General features: G+C 39.1%; 1 protein-coding gene across 2 annotated transcripts in view; it reads left to right on the top strand.

Annotated features, from left to right (window-relative positions):
- The window catches only part of negr1 (neuronal growth regulator 1), a 158,954-nt gene that overhangs the window by 109,983 nt on the left and 28,774 nt on the right, over positions 1 to 20,197 (top strand). Inside the window, exon 7 of one of the 2 annotated variants that reach the window (XM_059340712.1) lies at positions 11,057 to 11,098. The exons of the other annotated variant lie outside the window; for it this stretch is intronic. Coding sequence (XP_059196695.1) covers positions 11,057 to 11,098 — 42 coding nt within the window. The remainder of the gene's footprint in view (positions 1 to 11,056; positions 11,099 to 20,197) is intronic. 2 annotated transcript variants of the gene reach the window in all.

Below are 20,197 nucleotides of genomic sequence, written 5' to 3'. Positions count from 1 at the left end.
GCAGTATGACTCAGATTTGAAAGAGGTCTGAGAGTCAGCCCTTTCACTGTTTTCAAGATGCCATGAGGCATCTAACTAAGATCCAAAGAGGCCAAATAATCAGAGGCCAAACTGCTGGTGCATCAGTAATCGACTGCAGAATTATTTAACAGTTAAGGAAGCATTCTGCATAAATTCAGATACTGAAAAAATCAGATTATGTGCTAAACACCCTGAAACTAAGATAGCAAAAGTTTTTACAAAGCAGGTGCAGGCACACAACATCATCATGGCAGAAACCCAGGTTTCATCCCTGGGCACGGGACCTCCAGCTTGGTGGTGAAATCCAAAAAAAACAATTGTTCACTGGTGGGAGTCCAGAGAGGGATCATGTCCATGTCACTGCACTAGTGTTATTCTAGTGGGGTAGGGTGTTGCACAGATGTGGTGAGATCTGTGGCCACACTTTGCCTTTGGCCACACTTTGCCCTCCAGGGGAGGGTTGTTGGACTTCATATATATTTGAAGAGGCACTTGGCGACTTCTCTACCAGTAGTAGAGCAGACTGTCATAACAACTGCAGTCCAATTAAAAAATATTGAGAAATATACAATATGTTTTTTAGCCTGTACTGACCAATAAATAGCTGCTTCTCATGGCAAATGCCAAACTGATTTCAATTATCGGATGATAATTTATTGGCCTGATATATATCATGCATCACTAGAATTGGCCATTGTGGCGTTAAAAAGGGGTGAAAAATATCAAACTGGATTAAAACCTCAGCCCAAGCTAGAAATGTAAATCTTGAGTTAAACAATTCTAGTAATTATGTGATCAATCATTCAGGAAAAGCTATATAAGAAAGCCATCACACAAAGGCACATGTCACTGTATGAGGAGAACCTGATTGACCCATGAGCACCGGGACATCTGGTGTGGTGAACAGAAACCTTTCAATCTTTTTGATAGGTTTGAGTTTAAAAAGCCTCCAAACGATAGTACATGCTGCCAACTGCTGTAGCACTGTGGTGGTAGACTTGTTCGATATACTGTAGCCATCTTATCCATCCACCAAGCGACAAACCCTGGGACTGACAAGTGAAACCAATAGAGGAGTGTCTATCTAATGGCCTTTAATTGACCACATTACAAAAAAAACTCCATTCATACATAAACATTCTTGAGTTCATGAGTTTATGGTCTTAATCGTTAGTTTCAAGTCTTTTTCAATACAGCATGAAGTTCATTATGTGAATTATAGTCTCATTTAGGGTACAATAGACGATGAAGCAAGGTATGCTTTAGAGCAAGGCTACCGTATGATTGACAGGTCACGACCACAATGCACTGTGTGATTTCGTCTTGGAACTTTTATGCTTTCATGTACATTTTCACACACCGGGAACCAAGATGGCAAGGGGCAAATTGCTGAACTCGAGGGTTCACATCAGTGGTCCACAAACCAGTGGGTGACATCACAGTGACCGCGTCCACTATTAATTTATTATGAATAGGGATACCCTAGCCAGGACAAGTCATCGGTCCATTACAGGGCTAATGTGATTTCAATGGCTGATTGAAGGTCTTGCATTCTTGATCATTAAAGTATAATAGGCCCATTATGTTAGGGATGCTGGAAAAACAGAAATGATCAAAAAGCACCTTAAAATGCCCCGAGGCTTATTCCCATTGTAAAACGTAACAGCTCAGGTCAACAGGTCAATTAGCAGACAAGTAATACAAAGCTTTTTTGGATCATGGTGTGCAAACAGGGTTACAACAGCATTTTCCTATATTTCAAAAGAAGAAACCTCTCATTTCATTTTTATGAATTCCAGTTTGTAGTCCACAGCCGCTCCACTCGCTGCATGTACTCATCTTTGAATCTCAATGGGAAGTGGCTTTCAACCACTTCATTGCTGAAAGAACAAGACACCTTTCCTTCTCAAAGAATGTTACAATATCCTTCTACCCGCATTCAAGAACTTGTTCAAGAGCACTCTATTTTTTCTAAGGTTACATTGTTAGGCATTTCAGTTATTTTGTCCACCTGCTGTACCTGCCAACCAATAGGGGAAAAAAAGAAATGACAGCAACAGACCGGGGGACATATTTTCCTCAACATTTTTGGATCTAAGTATGGGTGAAAAAATTCTGTTTAATGTATTCAGTGATGAAATATGAACAGGTGAATTAAATTATTCACCAGTTTGCGCTGCACCCTCTGATGATAACATTGTCCCGAGCAGGCCAGATACTCAGAATACAAAAAGATATTTCTGTAGAGTTGGCAATTGTCAAAGGAGCACTCTACTCTCCTGTTTGTGTATGCACAAAGAACATCAAAGACTCGTCTCAGATCCTCGAATGGATGATCTTAATGTGACACTAGCGAGGCCTCAAAGGCAGAGCGGCAAAGAAACCCTCAGAATAGTCAGAGGAGGCAGCTTCCTGTGCTGCCACCCCCAACTTCTCTCTCCTCCATTCCCTCTCTTTATCTCTTTGTCTGTCTTTCTATCGTGGCTTTGTCTCTCTGATTCTCTTATCTCACTCTATTACTCTCTCATTCTTTTGTCCCCCCATCCCCCCACCCTGTCTCTCATTCTTCCTCTCTATCATCCTTTTTCTCGCACACCCACAGCGTCTCTGTTCCCTCCCTTTCTCTCTCATGATCTCCACTTATGGAAGAGAGGCCAATTCTGCTGTTGCTCTTAATGAGAAATGGCAAGCAATCGCCGCGGCGCACTCTCACCGGCACATCGACGCAAATAACAAAACCCAGAGGTTACATTTCACCACGGGTGACTTTGGATTGCTATTTTCGAACCAGTCGATAGCTATTGATGAGCACGATGGGAAGGGGGAAAGGGGCATGCATATTTGATAGATCATCATACATTGAGGTGAATTTTAAGTGGGAACACAATGTGGGTGGTTTGCGGTGAATGAATTGAGTATTTATGTATGTATACAGTAGTTTCTTTGGGTGTTCCCATTACACTGTGAGGTTTCATGACTGTGCATGAATTGATTGGGTCAAGTAAGGGTCATCCCCATTCACAAACGCCTCCTTGAAATACAGCCAGTGGGAAGAAAGATTAAATATAAACCGAAATACGAATCATTCAGGGCTCAGTTTCATTAGTCTTCTGTCAAGATTCTGAGGTTGAAAGGTGCTTATCCTTCAGCAGTGTAAATCCTTTTTTTGTTTTAACCTAACAGTGTCGCTTTAAATCAGTCCAGGAAAAGGCTTGCCATTATCACTGATGAGATGAACTGTGACTCTGGAAAGCCTTCTCCCAGGGAAAATAAACACATTTGCCTTCCATCCAAAGCAGCCGCTGGAAGACAGCTTGTTTGGTTTCTGTTTCAAATGAAACAAGGATGAAAAACAGAATTTGCATCCTGGCTTTGTGCACATGTTGACTCGGTAGGTTCTGACTAATTTCGGCATTTTTTAAATGAGTTGGATGGCCGTGTCCTCACTGTGTGCTGTGCTGGGCTGGTTTGGATTGAATTCTGCCAGTTGTGCTAGACCATGTGGGGTTTTGTGCTGTTAAACCATTAGTCAGGGATTGTGATCTCTTTCAGCTAAGTACCACTTTAAGCTGTGTGTTTAAAGCTGTGGTAAAACACAAACTGGGCTTTTTGAAGCTGAAAGAAAGCATTGAACCTTTTTGTCACTGCTTGTTGGAGTACTCCATGTGTGTGTGTGCACAAAGCTTTTTATACCTGATCGCTTTTTGAATAACACAATACCCAGTGTCATCAGTGAATGAACAAATAATCAAGTAGAGAAGCACTTGTCACAATTGTCTGTACTTGTAAACAGTTGTTTAGTTACAAAGGTGTTATGAATTGAATTTTATAACAAGCTTGAATGCAGCCACAGAAATAACTTGGGAGGCTTTTTGTGTTTCTATATACATTCGCAGATGGAATATTTGTATTTAATTGATTCCAGCTGAATCAGAGCTTGCACAGTTATAGTTTCTCGTGTGATTTATTTTCTGTCAGTTAAATTTAATCACGAGACACAAGTTTTCTCTCAATTGCTTCACTGTAACAACAGAAAAGTAATCACAATTAATGAGGTATCAGCTTTTGGAGAAAATTACAGCATAATCGTTTTTGGTCTGTTTGTATTAACAGTTGTACAAAAACCAAAGCAGTAACACTGGAACAAAACCTGTAGAGTGTGAAACTTGTATTTGTTCTCACACTGAGACAGCTGCCAGTTTAATACAGAAAGAGAGTTAAAGCAGTCATCAGCTATAGCAGTTTGCTGTATATGCTGATTTGTGTGTTTATTAACTTATTGAGTTTATTTGACAGGCACAGTGCATATTATTATCATTGCCATAAATTAGCCAGAGCTTGCCCACTAGTTAATTTTTGTGGCCAGATGTTACAGTCAGCATGTCTGGTATAAATGAACAATATAGTTTTAGTCATATGTCTACAGGTTTATGTTCCATTAGTGGTGGCTGTGCAAATGTGTGTGTGGGAATTACTATAGCAGTCTCAGCAGTATGAGCTTTTCTGGTGGATTTTCTTGTAAAAACAGAAACGAGTGACTACAGTTAAATATGAGCGTCTGTATAAGCTACATAAAATTTGTTCCTAACGGAAACAAGGTTGTCCTGAAAAGCTAGGTTTTTTTTTTTGGTGTATGGGGAAATTTGGCCCAAAAGAAAAGCAGAGGAAGGAATGGAAGTTAAAGAAACAGAGAAGACGAAAAACCTGCTGCTTTCACAGCCCAGACTGTTACAGATGGGAGCGGTAAAATAATGCGATTCAACACACTGTGACAAAATGTAGTGATAACGTTTGGTAATGTAGTCATGAATGAAAACAGCCTGGCATGGCCATTGCAAAAGACACAAACACACATAATATCACAAACAAGCCTCTTACTCTCTGCATTAATCTTTTGTTAATGATTAATGTCTCAAAAACATAGTTATTCATATTTTACCCACAAACAGTAATACTGTCTGCTGGGCTGGCCCCAGTTTGTATCTCTTGGGTATGAAAGCATTATATCCAAGGTTGTTTAACAGCAATTATTTATAAAGGTATCTCCAGAAACCCCTCATCTGCTGCATGATAAAAATATTATTTAACCTTTTTTTTACCTTCCCTGGGAGGTTATGTTTTCAGATTGGTTGAGTGTTTGCCTGTATTTTTAGCAGAATTACGGAAAAAACTACTGGCCCGATTTTCATGAAACTTGGTGGAAGAGTGTAGCAAGAACATTCTGGAAAGGATCCAATACAAATATTCTTTTTCTTTTTTTTTTTTTTTTAACATTGACCGAAAGGGCAAGTGCCCTTTTTGTTAATCATGGAGCTGGTCAATATGTCAATGTTATATCAATATTGTGTTATGAGAATAGATATCGTCTTAGATTTTGGATATCGTAATTTAGCATAAGTGTTGTATTTAAACTGGTTTCAAATGTTGCATTACAGTTAAGTAGGGTATTTAACTTAATTTATAAGACCCTATCTTGCTTTTCTGTTTTTTTCCTTTACCCACTTCTAATCGTATCCATTGATAAGCACCAATGGTCAACCCTACCCTTTTATTTTCTGCATATTGTTTGGCTGACGTTAATCATGTTGTGCATTTTCTATCCCAAACCAATATGGTAGCCAGAAATTGCATATCGTTCGTTTTTTATAAATGATGGTAAAATATAAATGTATTTGTATGTATGTATGTATGTGTATATATATATATATATATATATATGTGTGTGTGTATATGTACGTATGTATATGTATGTGTATGTATGTATATATATGTGTATGTATGTATGTATATATATATATGTATGTGTATATATGTATATGTATATATATGTATATGTGTATATATATGTGTATATGTGTGTGTACATATGTATGTATATGTGTATGTATATATGTATGTATATGTATATATGTATATGTGTATGTATATATGTATATATATGTATATATATGTGTGTGTATATATGTATATATATATGTATATATATGTGTGTATATGTGTGTATATATGGATATGTATATGTGTGTATATATGTGTATATATATGTATATGTATGTATATATATATATATATATATATATATATATATATATGTATGTTTTATCAGTTGTATTGGAAAACATTGACGTTTCTACTCTTTTCATTTTTTATAGTTTCATAGTGGGTTTATATTTTAGTACGCTTATATGTCATTTCCTTAAGAACAACAGTTAGTGTTGGTCGAAATACCTTTTGGGTTGTTGGGTTGAATGCTTCGGCCTGTGACTTGAATGTAAAGGTGACACATGAGGCACTAACAGTGGCTATGGCTGAGCCTTTCATAAGTCATAACTCATAAGTCATTCCAATAGACTGCTGTTAGGCCGAAGAGATACTGTATATAACAGTTATTTTTAATGAAAGTTTTTTGAGTATTGCTGCTGAATAAGAGAACACAGAAAAAAAAACACATCTGCAGGTTGTGTTTCTGACAGTTTCTCATTGTGTGTACACATATATTCTCTCCACCACACACACACACACACACACACACACACACACCTTGTGATTTTAGCTGAGGTATAACAATCACCAAACTGGCAATCCCTATTTCAACTTTCCATTTCATGTGCGAGATGGAAGTGAACTCCGATGAAAAGACTGAGGCTGTTCACTCCAATTTTCTGAGGAGTCCTCCAGCTTAATTGGTCAAGCTCTTATCCCCCAGCCCACCTCGGCTTAGCCCTGGAGGAGATTTTCTCCGCCTATACCTCTGCCTTCATTTCCTCCTTTCTCCTCTCTCCTCCTCCCCTCCCCAAGCAGTAATCGGAAGAGACTGATGGGGAAGAAAAAAGAGTTACACTCTCTCTCTCTCTCTCTCTCTCTCTCTCTCTCTCTCTCTCTCTCTCTCTCTCTCTCTCTCTCTCTCTCTTTCTCCGTCACTGCTCAGCCTCCCTCAGGCAAGAGAGACACTGCTGGCTAGTTGGTTAATGAACGTCGTGTTCGTTTGTCACGCTTATCAATCACCGCATGTGTAGGTGTCATTTCGACATGTCTCCTCATCTGCCATTGTTGTTGATGATGTTGTTTGTTCCCACACCGTGTGATTGTACCTGAGTCACAGAGCAGAGAAGCAGGAAAATGGGAGCTAAAGGTGAAACCTGAAATGTGGGAGTGTGATTGCAGCTTAGAATGCAGAGAATAATACCGATGCCATGTGGCCAGGCACATTTTTGCAAGTTGTCTCCATCTTTGTGTAAAATTACTACCTCTTCTGTTTATTTCTCTACATTGGTCATTAAACCAGCTTGATTCTGTCATTTTTCTGCTTATTTTCTGAGCTAAACCTTTTGTACATGAGTACAGTGGATTATTTTTCCACAGTTTTCAGGCGTCACATATGAAAATATGCTAAATAAATTTAACTTGGTGAGGTTGCAGTGTCCTTTATTTTCCCCAAAAGCACCCTTGCAGTGTTGTACCATTTACCTATCATTTGAATGCCCGAATTTCCATATTTAGGCAATCAGAAAAGCCATTAACATTTTCCCGTCTCACTGCAATGAGGAAATGTTTGGTGCTGTAGCAGCGTTCATCCTGCAGCCCAGCGGGCAACGAACTTTATACCCATCCACCCTCACCGACTCCTGTTGGAGGCCAGCTGCACTGCTAGGAACGCTCATCTCTGGATGACTGAGCCCAGTGGATGCACACAGGATGATACACTCTCTGGACAGCATTAAAAAGGACATAGGATGAATAACTAATTTGCCGGCTCACAAATTAACACAGTCTTTAACAGCGACTGTTCCATCATTGCAGAGGGATCAAAGAGGGAAGTGTAAAATAGAATAGCTAAAGCGTTTACACAAGGAATGTGTCCCTGCCAGAAGAATAACTTGAAAATGCACTCACATGGAGCAGTGAACATGAACTGGAAGCTTCTTTGGAACATCCTCTTCCTACTTTTTCCTTTGTAGGGTACAAAGGAAGATTTCTACTTCACAAAACTAGCAAATTTCTCTTAGCACAAACATGGCCATATTTTGTCTGTGGGGGGTTGATAGGATTAGGATCAATATTATTGACTCAGCCTGGAATTCATGAGGTGCTGGGTTTTGGCACGAAAACTGTAAAAAACGAAATGTTGCCTCTACTAGATGCTTCTTTTGGATCTTTGATTTCATTATCTCGCTACCTCATCTCGACTGTTATGAAATAAATTCCAAACAGGACTACCCCCTCACAAACTGTACAGTAGCTGTCTGAGTCTGAATATCGCAACTTTGGTATTAACTTCTCATTATGCTTGTGATGAGCTAAACTGAGCCGGGCCCCACATGAACACTGATTCCTAAATCATGTCCTATAAATCTCTCGCATTATCCCGTCTCCAGAGAACAAAGAGAATAGCAATCCATGAAATGAAATAGCTGTGAAAACTAATGTGTTTTATCTTGCAAGTGAGCAGGCTGTGCAAGGTCGAATGCCATATACAGTGCGTGAAATGATGCATTGCTTTGCTGAATGAGAGAAAGAGCCCAAGTCAGTGTGGAGCTATGAGGGAGAGATTGCATGTCAAAAGATATGTTCCACAGTAACGGACGAGTGTCTGAGAGCTCATGAAATGATTCACTAGTGAATTCATGCTCAAGTATTAATCAGATAGTACCCGCCTGCCTGTTTGAAGAAAGAACTAAAAAGAAACTGTCTTCACATATGGGCTCCCCCAGGAGTACTTGAAGTGGAAACATTTGTGGAAGAAAAGATGAATTCGACCACTTCCCCACCAATATACCGAGGGAAAAGGCATATCATTTCACGTATGAATACTGATTCCTACACAATTTCCCCATCAAAAATGATGATGAAATCAAACGAAAGCAAATGTTTTATTGTTGTTGGCATAACAGTAGCCTTTTAAACAGCAATACAGTCATTACACAGTTGTTAGAGAGCCTCTGAAAAGCAACACAGAGAGCACAGATTGAGAGCACGGTGTGGACTACAGTGCACCCTTTTGCCCCACAATTGAAATGGCCATATTGAGTTCCCATGTAAATGGATTAAAATGGAGAGTCTAAGTAGGCTTCTGCACTATTGCATGGCCTAGATACAGCAGCTCACTGCGACAACATAAAGTAGTATTCTCTTTTTGTGTGTGTGTGAATACGTGTGAGGGGTAATCATGGCTGCCATGGTTGCGCTTGTGACACTTAAGCTCCTCCTCCACCATGAAGCCTTCTGGCAGGAGGTGGTTTCCACCTTTGTGAGGAGTATAAATAGTTTTTTCACTGCATGTTTAAGTCGCAATGTTCGTGTGCTGCTAACGCAAAGCTGAGAAAACCCCCGCCATGAGTCCAAGCAGTGCATCACTTGAGTTGAGCTCTCATGGTAAAGAACAGCTTTGCTATCCCAGATTCTGCTCCCTGAGTGAGTCACTGCACAAAGCTGGTCACAGCTTATCTTGAATTAAGGGCTTGTTTACCAAACAGAAAGCAATGCTATTTATTTATTTGTCTCAAACTTCAGATCAAATGGGTAGTAATGTTTACATTGCAGTGATATCTTTATACCAAAGAGGCATTCAATTATTTATGCTGCACAGCAGAGTATGAGTTCAGCTTTAAGTCTCGGAAAGTCATAAATCAAAGGGATTGGCAAACTAATTTTGAGGCCTTGGTTTCAATAACATCATCAACACCTAAATGTGTTGAGGTTATTTTTATGCCTTTGTGCCAGCAACAGCCGTGACCGGAGGCATCATGTAATTGGGTTGTCTGTCCCATTCTCGGGAACGTGATATGTCAGGATTGCCTGGAGGGACTTTTGTAAAACTTGGCACAAACTTCCACTTGGACTCAAGGATGAATTCGTAATATTTTGGTGGTCAAGATCACAGTGACCTCACAAAATAGTTTTTGGCCATGACTCAAGAATGTGTGCGCTGATTATGACATCATTTTACACAGATGTCTAATAGTATAAAATTATGAAGTGAGGACATGTATTTTAATGGTCATCTTCACTATGACACCAAAATGTGATGCAAAAATATGTTTTGGGCATTATTCAATACCTTAACTCAGGAACAGAAGAGGAAGATTTGGTCTCATACTGAATTGGTGACAATAATCCTGGTTGCCCAACTCACTTTTGATTGTTTAGGTCTTCTGTGCTGTTGGGTTGAAGATGTATTTTTTTTGTATTTTCTTTGCAGCCACGTCCGTATTTGAAGCATTGTCTAGTGTCTGGACAGACATGGATGTAAACTGAAACTTGACTGGTTGGCAGAGGCAAACAACCGTGAGGCAGTAATTCTAGTTTGGCTTCAATATGTGTCAGAAAAATCATATATATCGCATTCTTAAGTAAACAGGTTTGGTTTCATGTATAAGAAAATCTGCAGAAACATCTTACCATAAATGCGACGAGGCATAAGATCTACTAGGTGTGACATTTTACTTGTGCACTTCAAAAGTAAAGAAGATGTGTTTGCTGCCGTCCTTCCGTAGACACTCTCAGCTCTAGTAGTTTGACACACTGGACTGAACATTTATGGATGTGACATTATTCCATTTCCCAAATGCCACCAGTGGCTCAGCCTGAAATGAGTTCATAAGGTAATCAGATTGAGACTCTTGAGTTCAGTCCACTGAGGGATCAAAGGCAGACTAAAAGTCCCCCCCTTTTTTTTACCGCCATTCGCCGGGCAGTTCATACAGCCTAAAAAGGAGGACATGAAATGGAGAGTCTGCCATTTGTTAAGCATACCAGTGGAGCCGCCCCAGCTTCCCCTCATTTTTGTTTCTTAGCAGTAACCCATGCAAATCCGAGGCAAATGGGGGGATAAAGGGTGTTGTTCATGAGCATGTTGAGGTTGCATCTTGCCACAGAGACACCGGTCCTTAATGCATGGAGAGGATTTGTCTCCATTCCCTGTCCTTTTGTCCTTGCATGCATTTTTATTTTTTATTTTACGTCTCCATTCTGTTAATAATACATGAATGTCCTCTTTCCCTCCCCCTCCCCCTTCCCCCCCTCTCCTCCCCTGTAGCAATTATTGAACCCACCACCACTAGTGCTGTCTCAAGCCCAGGTCAGTATATGTCACCATGCTGTACACCAAATCAGCAAAGAGGTCCGCTGCCTCATACTAACCTGAGCTGAAATCCTCTCCTCCATCTTGATTTATTTCAATTGGCTGGCTGGAATGCCTGCTGGGTGTACAGCTTCATTGTATTTCCTTTATTTTGTTTGATTTGCATTATTCTTGTTTTTTTCTGTTAATTTTGGGTTGGCTTCTACAGCCTGGCTACATATACTTCCTGCAGCCTGTGTCATTACTACACCCTACCCCCCCTCCCTTCCTTTCATTACAACGCCACCTCCGCCACCACCACCCCCTCGTGGAGCAAACAGTAGAGTCATCAAAGTGGCTGTTCCATAGGCCTCTAGGGCTGATGCTTTTCATAATGCTGATGGCTTCTTCTTCTTCTCTTTTTTCTGGCTTTCTCACCACAAACACCACCTCTCTGCTGCTCCTTAGTGCTGCTTATGTGCAGTGTACATCAAAGGCAGGAAGCTGTTGGTGGCAAAGGGCCTTGGTTTGTTGTTTGCAAGATGGAATCTCTGCTGTCTTTGTACTTTTATCACTCCCTTTCCGTCTTAATCTTCCTATATCCCTCTCTCTCCTCTCTGTCTCTGTTCTTTCCTCTTTCTAGAACAATCAGTTGGCTCTCTGCCACCCTTTTTAACCTGATCTCCTGCCAGTGCTGTTTTCAGTGCTACACTGTCAATGTCGCCCTTGTACCCCCCACCCCCCCTTCACTGTATTCTGCCGCTTCCACATTCCAGCCCAGAGTAATCCCCTCTGCCTGGCTGTCTTTTCTCCCTCTCTAATGGTTTTAAGCAAGTCACAGAATGTAATCTCTCATACTGGTTACATTATTTTTGCTTAATACTGCTCACACGCACAGAAACATGCAGACATGCACACTGAAAAGCTTTCACACACAATAGACACTGGAATGAAAACACGCTGAAATATTCGAACGTACTCAGTGCACCTGCGCTTACAGTACACTTGTAATCACATGTGAGGATTCATGCTGCATGATGAATCCGCTAAGCGTTTTTGTGACCAGCTCTGTGGATAGACGCCATCGTTTTTCTTCTTGCGTTTATGGAGACACTGCCCTGGATTCTCTACCTGTCTATCTGAGCCAAATATAATTATCCATGGAGATTCTTTCAGATAACAAGTTAAAATAAGCTCAGCAGCAACGAACAGTCCTGGCATGGCCCTGAACTCTCATTTGATGTAACGCTTGCAGAACAAATGACAATTTCATGGTCCAAAGGAACACCACTGGTTTCAATCGTGGAGATAAACTCATTCAGCGACCCACTGTTCTTGTTTTGTTCCAAGTTGTATTTGAAGTTAATTTTTTGATGGCGCCTTCACTAAATGGCTTGGCAAAGGGAATTATTTTAGATCCCTCCAAATAGCTCTTGTCCCAACCATTGTTTAATCAAGTTTAATAATTAATTTTAACAGTATATTATCTGCTTTTATTCCCCCTGTGAATGAATTTGGGAAGATGTGCTTCCAAAATAAGGAACACAATTCTAGTCTGTACGGTGAGCAAAATCGGGAGATCTATGAAGTGGAAAAATTGTTCATCCCCCACTGCACTCGGAGTGCATGTTTCAGTCCACTGATCAAGGGCAAACGATGAAAAAAATTCAAATTACATAAAGAAAACAAAGTTAATTGGCAACATCAGTCATTGTGCTTTTACATCTAACCTTGTTGTGTCAGTACTAGTCTCATAAAAAACAGTTCACGTGGGCCGAAATGTTAATGTATAGGTTAATTAGATTCTATTTGCATGCTAGATATTAAATTGTTTTGACTCAGAGCTTGTTTTCTCTGATCTTTCAAAGACACAACCGTAGACATGCTTGTGCAACAAGGATGGATTTTACAATGATCCAAATGTATCAGCAGTTGAATAAAAAATCTGATGGATTACTTATTCTAGGCATGAGGAGGTACAATACTGAGGAGGAAACATAATGAAATGAAGAAATCCAGTGGCTGCTTGGAAGGTCGGAAATTGTTGATGTTATAAAACATGCAAAACAAAGTATGCTTCTTTAAGTTAACCTGATATTCTGATTCTCCAAGATACATATATACTATGCCTAAAACTCTTTAAAAGGCAGTAAAACATGCATCCACCAGCTGAAATCACTTTACTTTCACATTTTGCCAGGAAAGAAGGAAAAGGAAAACGGCAAGATAATTTTATTGCAGTTTTGCTGGTATACACATTGTCTGTCAGTCTTTCTTTAGTTTTGAATCCATAGTGTATATCCACATGTCTGATTCCTGAAATATACCATTATCAATTTATTGTGGGTGTTTTTTATTGTGATGCACCATAAATTCATATATGGTTCTATCACATGATGGGATTTGATGAGCTGAAACTGGACCTTAACTAACTGTGTCACTGAATACAGAATGGATTCCTTGAATAATAAAACCATTAATTGTTTATATGAAATGAAATGGCAATGGGTTTTAGGCCCTGAGAAGGCTGTGAGAAGCTGTCAAACCACATTGGCCCTCATTTATCAAACGAGCGTACGACAGAAAGTGAGCGTAAAGTGGGCGTACGATCATTTCTACGCAAGGCTCGTAGGATTTATTTATCAATTTGGACTTGAGCGGAGGGTACGATCAGATCTCACGTGAAGTCCACACGTCTGAGTCAGAGAAATGATCTTAGGCTATTGTATAGATGCCTGGAGCTGTTAAAGCTCTGCTGGGTTTTTTTTTCATGGTGACGAAGCGAAACATGTTTAGGCTACACCATTTATCATTAAAACATTGTTTAAAATAAATACACCCTGCGACCGTGAAATTCTCTAACCAGAATATTAGCGGAGGCTATAAAATGTTGTTGTCTTCTGCTATTTACCGTTATCCAGCTCCGACACCGGAACGTCAGCGTCTATTCCACCAGTGGTTCTTCCCGGATAGAAACATTTCCAATCAGCACTGCCACACACTGCTCTGACTGGACTTACTAAATGTAAGGAAGTGAATAATATCTCTCTATCAAAATAATAACAATATTTGGATATTATATAGGCTATTAGGCTTTATATATCACAATCTATAAATTAAATATTCCAACCTCACCAGGATTTGAATGCTCCACTGCTACTCTGCTGACAGCACCACTGATTTCCTTCCTTTTCACTTTTTATGCTGCCAAACAAAACCAGTTTGTTGTGTTGCAGCTGTTGGACGTCAGCGTTTCACTTTCTGCCTCTGAGAAATTCCTCTTCTTTTGGAATTAAAACTTACATTAAAACATTGTTTACCTCCTTCAATTGAAAGTCTGTGCTCCAAATGTAAAATATTCACCAAACTTGTTTGAGTTTATAACTATAAGTACTTTTATTTCATAAACCTCCGTCGATGCGTGTTTCTATAATATGTCTATTTCGCTCCTGTTGTTATTTGTAATGGTGCGCTTTCCTAATAAAGGTGAAAAAATTCTCTTTTTGGTCGTATTGCACCCTTCAGTGTCCTAAACTCTTGGGGCGAGCCTTCTGAATCGGGTATATATTAGGGCGTGGTATCTAAATGACGCTTGTTTCCAGCCGGCAGATTTATCAACAGCCGATCATTTTTACGATGTGATTGGAGAGATACGATCGTTTGATAAATCACACGAGAACTCTGTCGTAAGACGAAATATACGCTGAGATCTGCGCTGGTTTCTACGCTCGTTTGATAAATGAGGGTCACTGTGTCCCCATTTAAAATAAATCCGGTTTCTGACTGCTCTGCAATACTAACCACAATGTTATAAGTTGTTTCTCTTGAGTTGCCAATAACTTGAATCTCTTATTAACAAAACTAAAGTGATGGTGGACTATATAAGCACCCTTGGGTCCAGATCAACAGAAACCTGGACTGATCAGACGGAACCAACTTCCTCTGAGGAAACTGTGTGTGCAACAGGCTGCTGAAAGCCGGCGGTGGTCAGCGCACTGTTCTTGGCTGTAGTGCGTTGGGGGGGGCGGCATCAAGGCTGGTGATGCCAGTAAGGAAGTCCAGCTCTGTGGTTGGGCTGGAACTGCACAGTCTGGGGGCAGTGGCAGAGAGGAGGATGATGGACATGATGAACACTGTCCTGAATAACCCCTCCCACTCGCTTCATGATGAACTGTGGCAGATGGACAGCACATTCAGCCACCAGCTCATCCTACCACAGAGCAAGACGCCACGCTTCAGGCGTTCATTTGTGACCACTGCCATCACAGCAACTGTGACCACAGCCTAAGCCAGCTGTGACCCCCCACACCCACACCTAACCCACTCCCACTCAACCAGCCCTGTCACACTCACTGCTCACATCTCTGACTCCTCCAACATTCAGACTCAGTGGTGAAAAATGGCTTTTTCTACAAAAAAAAGATAAAGGATACATGAACTTTTTTTTACAATTATTAGTATTGTTAAAGGTGGTAGAGATTTCCTTGGATTAGAAGATCGATACTTCTCTTATGTATGTGCTTTAAATCTAAATCTACATCTAACATTTAGCTTAGCAGAAAGACTGGAGGGAACGTCTGGCTTTGTCCAAAGGTAAAGGAAATCCATCCAGCACTTCTAAAGCTCATTCATAAACATTTTTTCTCAGTTGTTTGATCCATACAAACATGGAAATGTAAGTTGAGGTGCTGGTAGATCTATTTTATTACCTGCAAGGCCTTTCTCTTTTTCCTATCTTTATGCTAAGCTAAGCTAACTATCTTCTAGTGGCTCTTCTTTTTGTTATTTAACAGTTTGTTGTAATTATGTTTTGAATACATTTTTGTTAAGTTTTCCCTTTGGCCTTAGTGTGGTACAACCCCAAAAAAGTATAGCTGTTATTTAACCCTTAATAGGGCACTCATTGAAATACTTGCAAATTCCAAATTTCAACCCTAGAGAATATTGGAGGATATTACATACTGTCAGAATGTGTAAAAAAAACAAAACATACAGACATGGGGGAGGGGGGTAATATTTTGAGGACAAAGTTTACGAGATTAAAGTGGCAAATCTACGAGAAAAAGTTGCAGATTTATGAGATTTAAAGTGGTGAATCTGCGAGAAAAAAGTAGCTTTTTTTCCACTTTTTCCTCATAAATCTGCGACTTTTTTCACGCAGATTTGCCACTTTAAATCTCTTAAATCTGCAACTTTTTTTTTTTTTGTAGATTTACCACTTTAATCCAGTAAATTTGCTACTTTTTCCCCGAACTATTACTACTATTATTATTATTAAGTTGTCAGGTCATAAAACCAATATTTTTTGTTGACTTTTATGAATCAAGACTATTCTCACTATGGCATAGCTTAAAGCAAAATCAAAAGTCAAATCGAGTCATGGATTTGGAAAAATTGTGGTACCACTATATATTATAATATAGGATATATTTGGACTGATTTTTGTATAATAACCTTTAAATATTCAACTGGTGGTATATATTATAACTTATGTGACTTTCATATTAAAATTCTAAATATAGTTTTTCTATACCGACTGTTTTTTTTTTTTTTTTTTTACCCCTGACACTTGAATTTCACGCCCCCGGCGTCAAAAATATCTTATCTTATCTTGTCCTTTCTTAACGTATCTCATCTCATAAATGTCATACAGATATGTTCACACTTGTCAGAGAACCAGACAAAAATAGAAACCATCTGTTGTTGTAACTTGACAGAATCTTTAATCTACTGCACCACGAAAGTTTACACTGCCTACGTTCAAAATGGTAATACACCACATTTTGTTGACAATAAAGGTCTTAAGCTTGTTTTATCTTAAGCATATGGATTTGTATGTATTTACCTAAACATAAAGCACTGATCCAGCACTCCAAAGCAGCTGGCTCGGTGCCACCCTGTCATCCCAATGAAGTGTAGATCTGTGATAATAGCATATGCTCCCACAGGCTTTCACTTCTGTTTGTTTCCGCAAATCACTTGACAGTAGAAAAACAATGTTCTCAACACTGTGCTGAGCCCAGTTTCTTGTCTTTGCGAGGCACTGTGTATAGTGCTACTGGTTCAAGGAGTATTACATGCATTATACATAATGTGTGTGACTCTGATTCCCATGTGCCATGTTTACTTCCAAATAAACAAAATTCAGGCAGCCTGAGTGTAGCTAAGAAAAGATGATCCACACGCTCTTTCACTCCCCAGTTTATCCTGTTTTTAGCCCTCATTTCTCTTAGGGTGTTATTTTCTATTTTTTATTTTTCCATTATCTGGTATAATATGAACTAATTACAGAGGGGGAGGTAACTGTGATGTTGTTGTCTTGGAAGCCTGGCATGTGAAGCATTTATTTGACCCTCCCCCCGACCCAGTATGAAGCGCTTGGCAACAGAAAGGAAAGATTAATGAGTCCATAAAGGTTTACATGTCTTGGTAATATCGTGGAGTAGGTCATAAAACTAATGTTGAAAGGATCCATAATGGAGCAACCTTTAAAGAGACAGTTCAGCCCAAAATCAAAAAGACAGATTTGCTTCTCATACCTGTAGTGCTATTTATCAATCCAGACTGTTTTGGTGTGAATTTCTGATTGTTGGAGATGCCTCCTCTCGAATATAATCGAGCTAGACTAGAACTCAGCTTGTGGTTCACAACAACAGTACAACAGTAATGTCTCTTTCCAGAAATCCTGACCAGGTTACTGAAGATAATCCAACAACCTGGTTGTGAACAGCTCATGTAGGAGCTATTTGATCTCTACTGAACTGATTTCAATTATAGTTTATCAATACAGCTAGCTCACCTCCAACCACTGAGCTTTTTAACATTTTAGGTCAGCCAAGTAGGACGCCTTTAATATAAACATATGGCGTTGTCACCAATTGGCAACTTCTGGGGCTGAAAAATGAAAAATAGTGAGTAGATAATAGAAGTAGCACCACACGATAATTCTACTCCTCAAAGAATTGTCACTAGCACTTATTGATGCACTAATTATTATTGCACTATACCTTGATTGTTTGCTTTTACTCTTCCTGTAAGTCGCTTTGGATAAAAGCGTCTGCTAAATGACTAAATTTAAATGTAAATGTAAGTACCAAAACCTGTAATTCCTCGACTGGCCACTTGAGGCTGACTCCAAAGGTAGTCAGTTCTCATTGACACGCATGTTAAAATGTCCAACTTTACAGAAGAAATATGTTTACAGCCTGGTTCAAAAACTGTTTTGGTCCCCTTATTTCATCTGTGATAGGAGTGAATGTTTATAGAACTTTCTCATTCAGTTTATATTAAGATCACGACTTCTGGGGGGAAAATAACATTGCTGTTTTCAAATGTATTTTTGCTTGCTTTGAACACCACAAATTAAATGCCATCTAGTTCCATTACATTCAAAAGAAGGCCGACCTCTCTGTGGCTGTATCTGCAACATTCGGCATCGCATACCAAAACAATATAGATTGATAAATGGAACTACAGATAAGACAAAACATATGTATTTTTTAGTTAGGGGTGATCATTCCCTGTTAAACAAGTTTGGTGCTCTGCATTTTCCTCTGCATTTTAGTTAAAAATAATTTCTATATATAGATGTTTTGAAATGAAAAGTCTCCCCAGCATAATGAAGAACATTTTCTGATTGATTTCGAATGAGAGTGTGTCATAGAACTTTCTTTATTCAAGGTCCAGAGCAGCACATCAAAGAGATAATCTACCTTATTAAGTATTCTTCCAAAGTCCTCCAAAATCCAAAAGTCACTCACTCAGCTCCCCAAGGCTCAGGGAGCTGGGTTAATCAAATTATTTTAGTGAGCATGTAAAGCTTCTTCTAATCAAAGGATAGCTGGCTCATTTAAGTCTGAAATTGGGGTAATGTCTTCTTTGTAAGATGACTCTAAACAAGGTTAGGTTTCCTCTCTCAGTTCTTTATTTGGTTATCTGATGTTGGTACACGTCGAACCCTGAGGCACATTTTGTTGATATTACACTGCGCAAGGCCTTCTCAATAAATAAACAACTTGGCATGTTTCTCTTAAGTTCTAAATTAATATTCTCTCTTGGCCATCACTTTGTAAATATTAGACTAATTATTACTGGAAAAAAACTCACATTTAGTCTGTCTTTGAAACCATGTAATGCATTACTTTGGTGATAAAATCAGCAGCTGACTCTTTTTCAAAATACTGTTGCAACATTTTCTAACTTTTGCCCTAATGCATAATGCATCTTTAGCTGCATGCATTAAAATTTAATCACAGTTTTTTTTCATGTTTGGCCTCAGTGCAAATTTATAGTGATAAAAGAGTAACAGTTTCAAGTAACATTTTAAATTAAAGTTTTTGGATGTTCGCCTAGTTCAACTGAGGCACTCCATTGTGGATGAGGAACAGCCTCTTCGCTGAGTCTGAATATTGGTTGCTATCAGCTATCGGCTGGTAATGAAGGCTAGTTCATTTTGAGATTCAGTGTATTTCTTTTCGTTTGAAACAGCGTCTTTATTTTTGTCTGTGGGGCTATTGTCAATATGGTGTCACATCAAACAAAAGTTCTGTTTCTAGTCATATTTCAACATGAAAGCATCAACATCACAGCCAGTGAAATGGAGAAACAGCCTCCAATATTCACTAATTAACGGCAAGTTATTTTACATATTGTACTCTGAGCTCATTCCTCAAAAGCAGAAATGTATTTACTGTAAATATTACACTTTTTTAAACTGAATACCATCAACAGAGTGAGATAGTGTTTCTACTTTTGTGCTTTTGCAGTGCTGAATAAGTTCTTAATCCAAATGTACCCACATACTACATACTGTATGTTTCAACATATGCTTCATATCCACATGGACAACTAGATATGAACGTGGGTCGCCCAGAATTACCAGGAAAAAGTAAAAGATTCACAAAAGTCATAGAAGGGAAAGAAAATTACAGGTTCTTTGATTCAGGATCTTTGATTTAAGACACAGTAATACGTTTTTGCTGCCACAGCATGTCCTTAATTTCCATTAGGATTATTTCTGACATTGTGCAAGAGAACACTGATACTGTGAGATTGATATTGGATTCTTTGGATGTGATTGAATGAGTTATATAGATCTAGCTGTCTTTTGTTTCACCT

Source organism: Centropristis striata, chromosome 9 (genome assembly GCF_030273125.1).
Source record: "Centropristis striata isolate RG_2023a ecotype Rhode Island chromosome 9, C.striata_1.0, whole genome shotgun sequence".
Taxonomy (NCBI): Eukaryota; Metazoa; Chordata; class Actinopteri; order Perciformes; family Serranidae; genus Centropristis; species Centropristis striata.
Note: the sequence above shows the minus strand (reverse complement) of the source record. Positions and strands in the feature narration are given on the sequence as shown.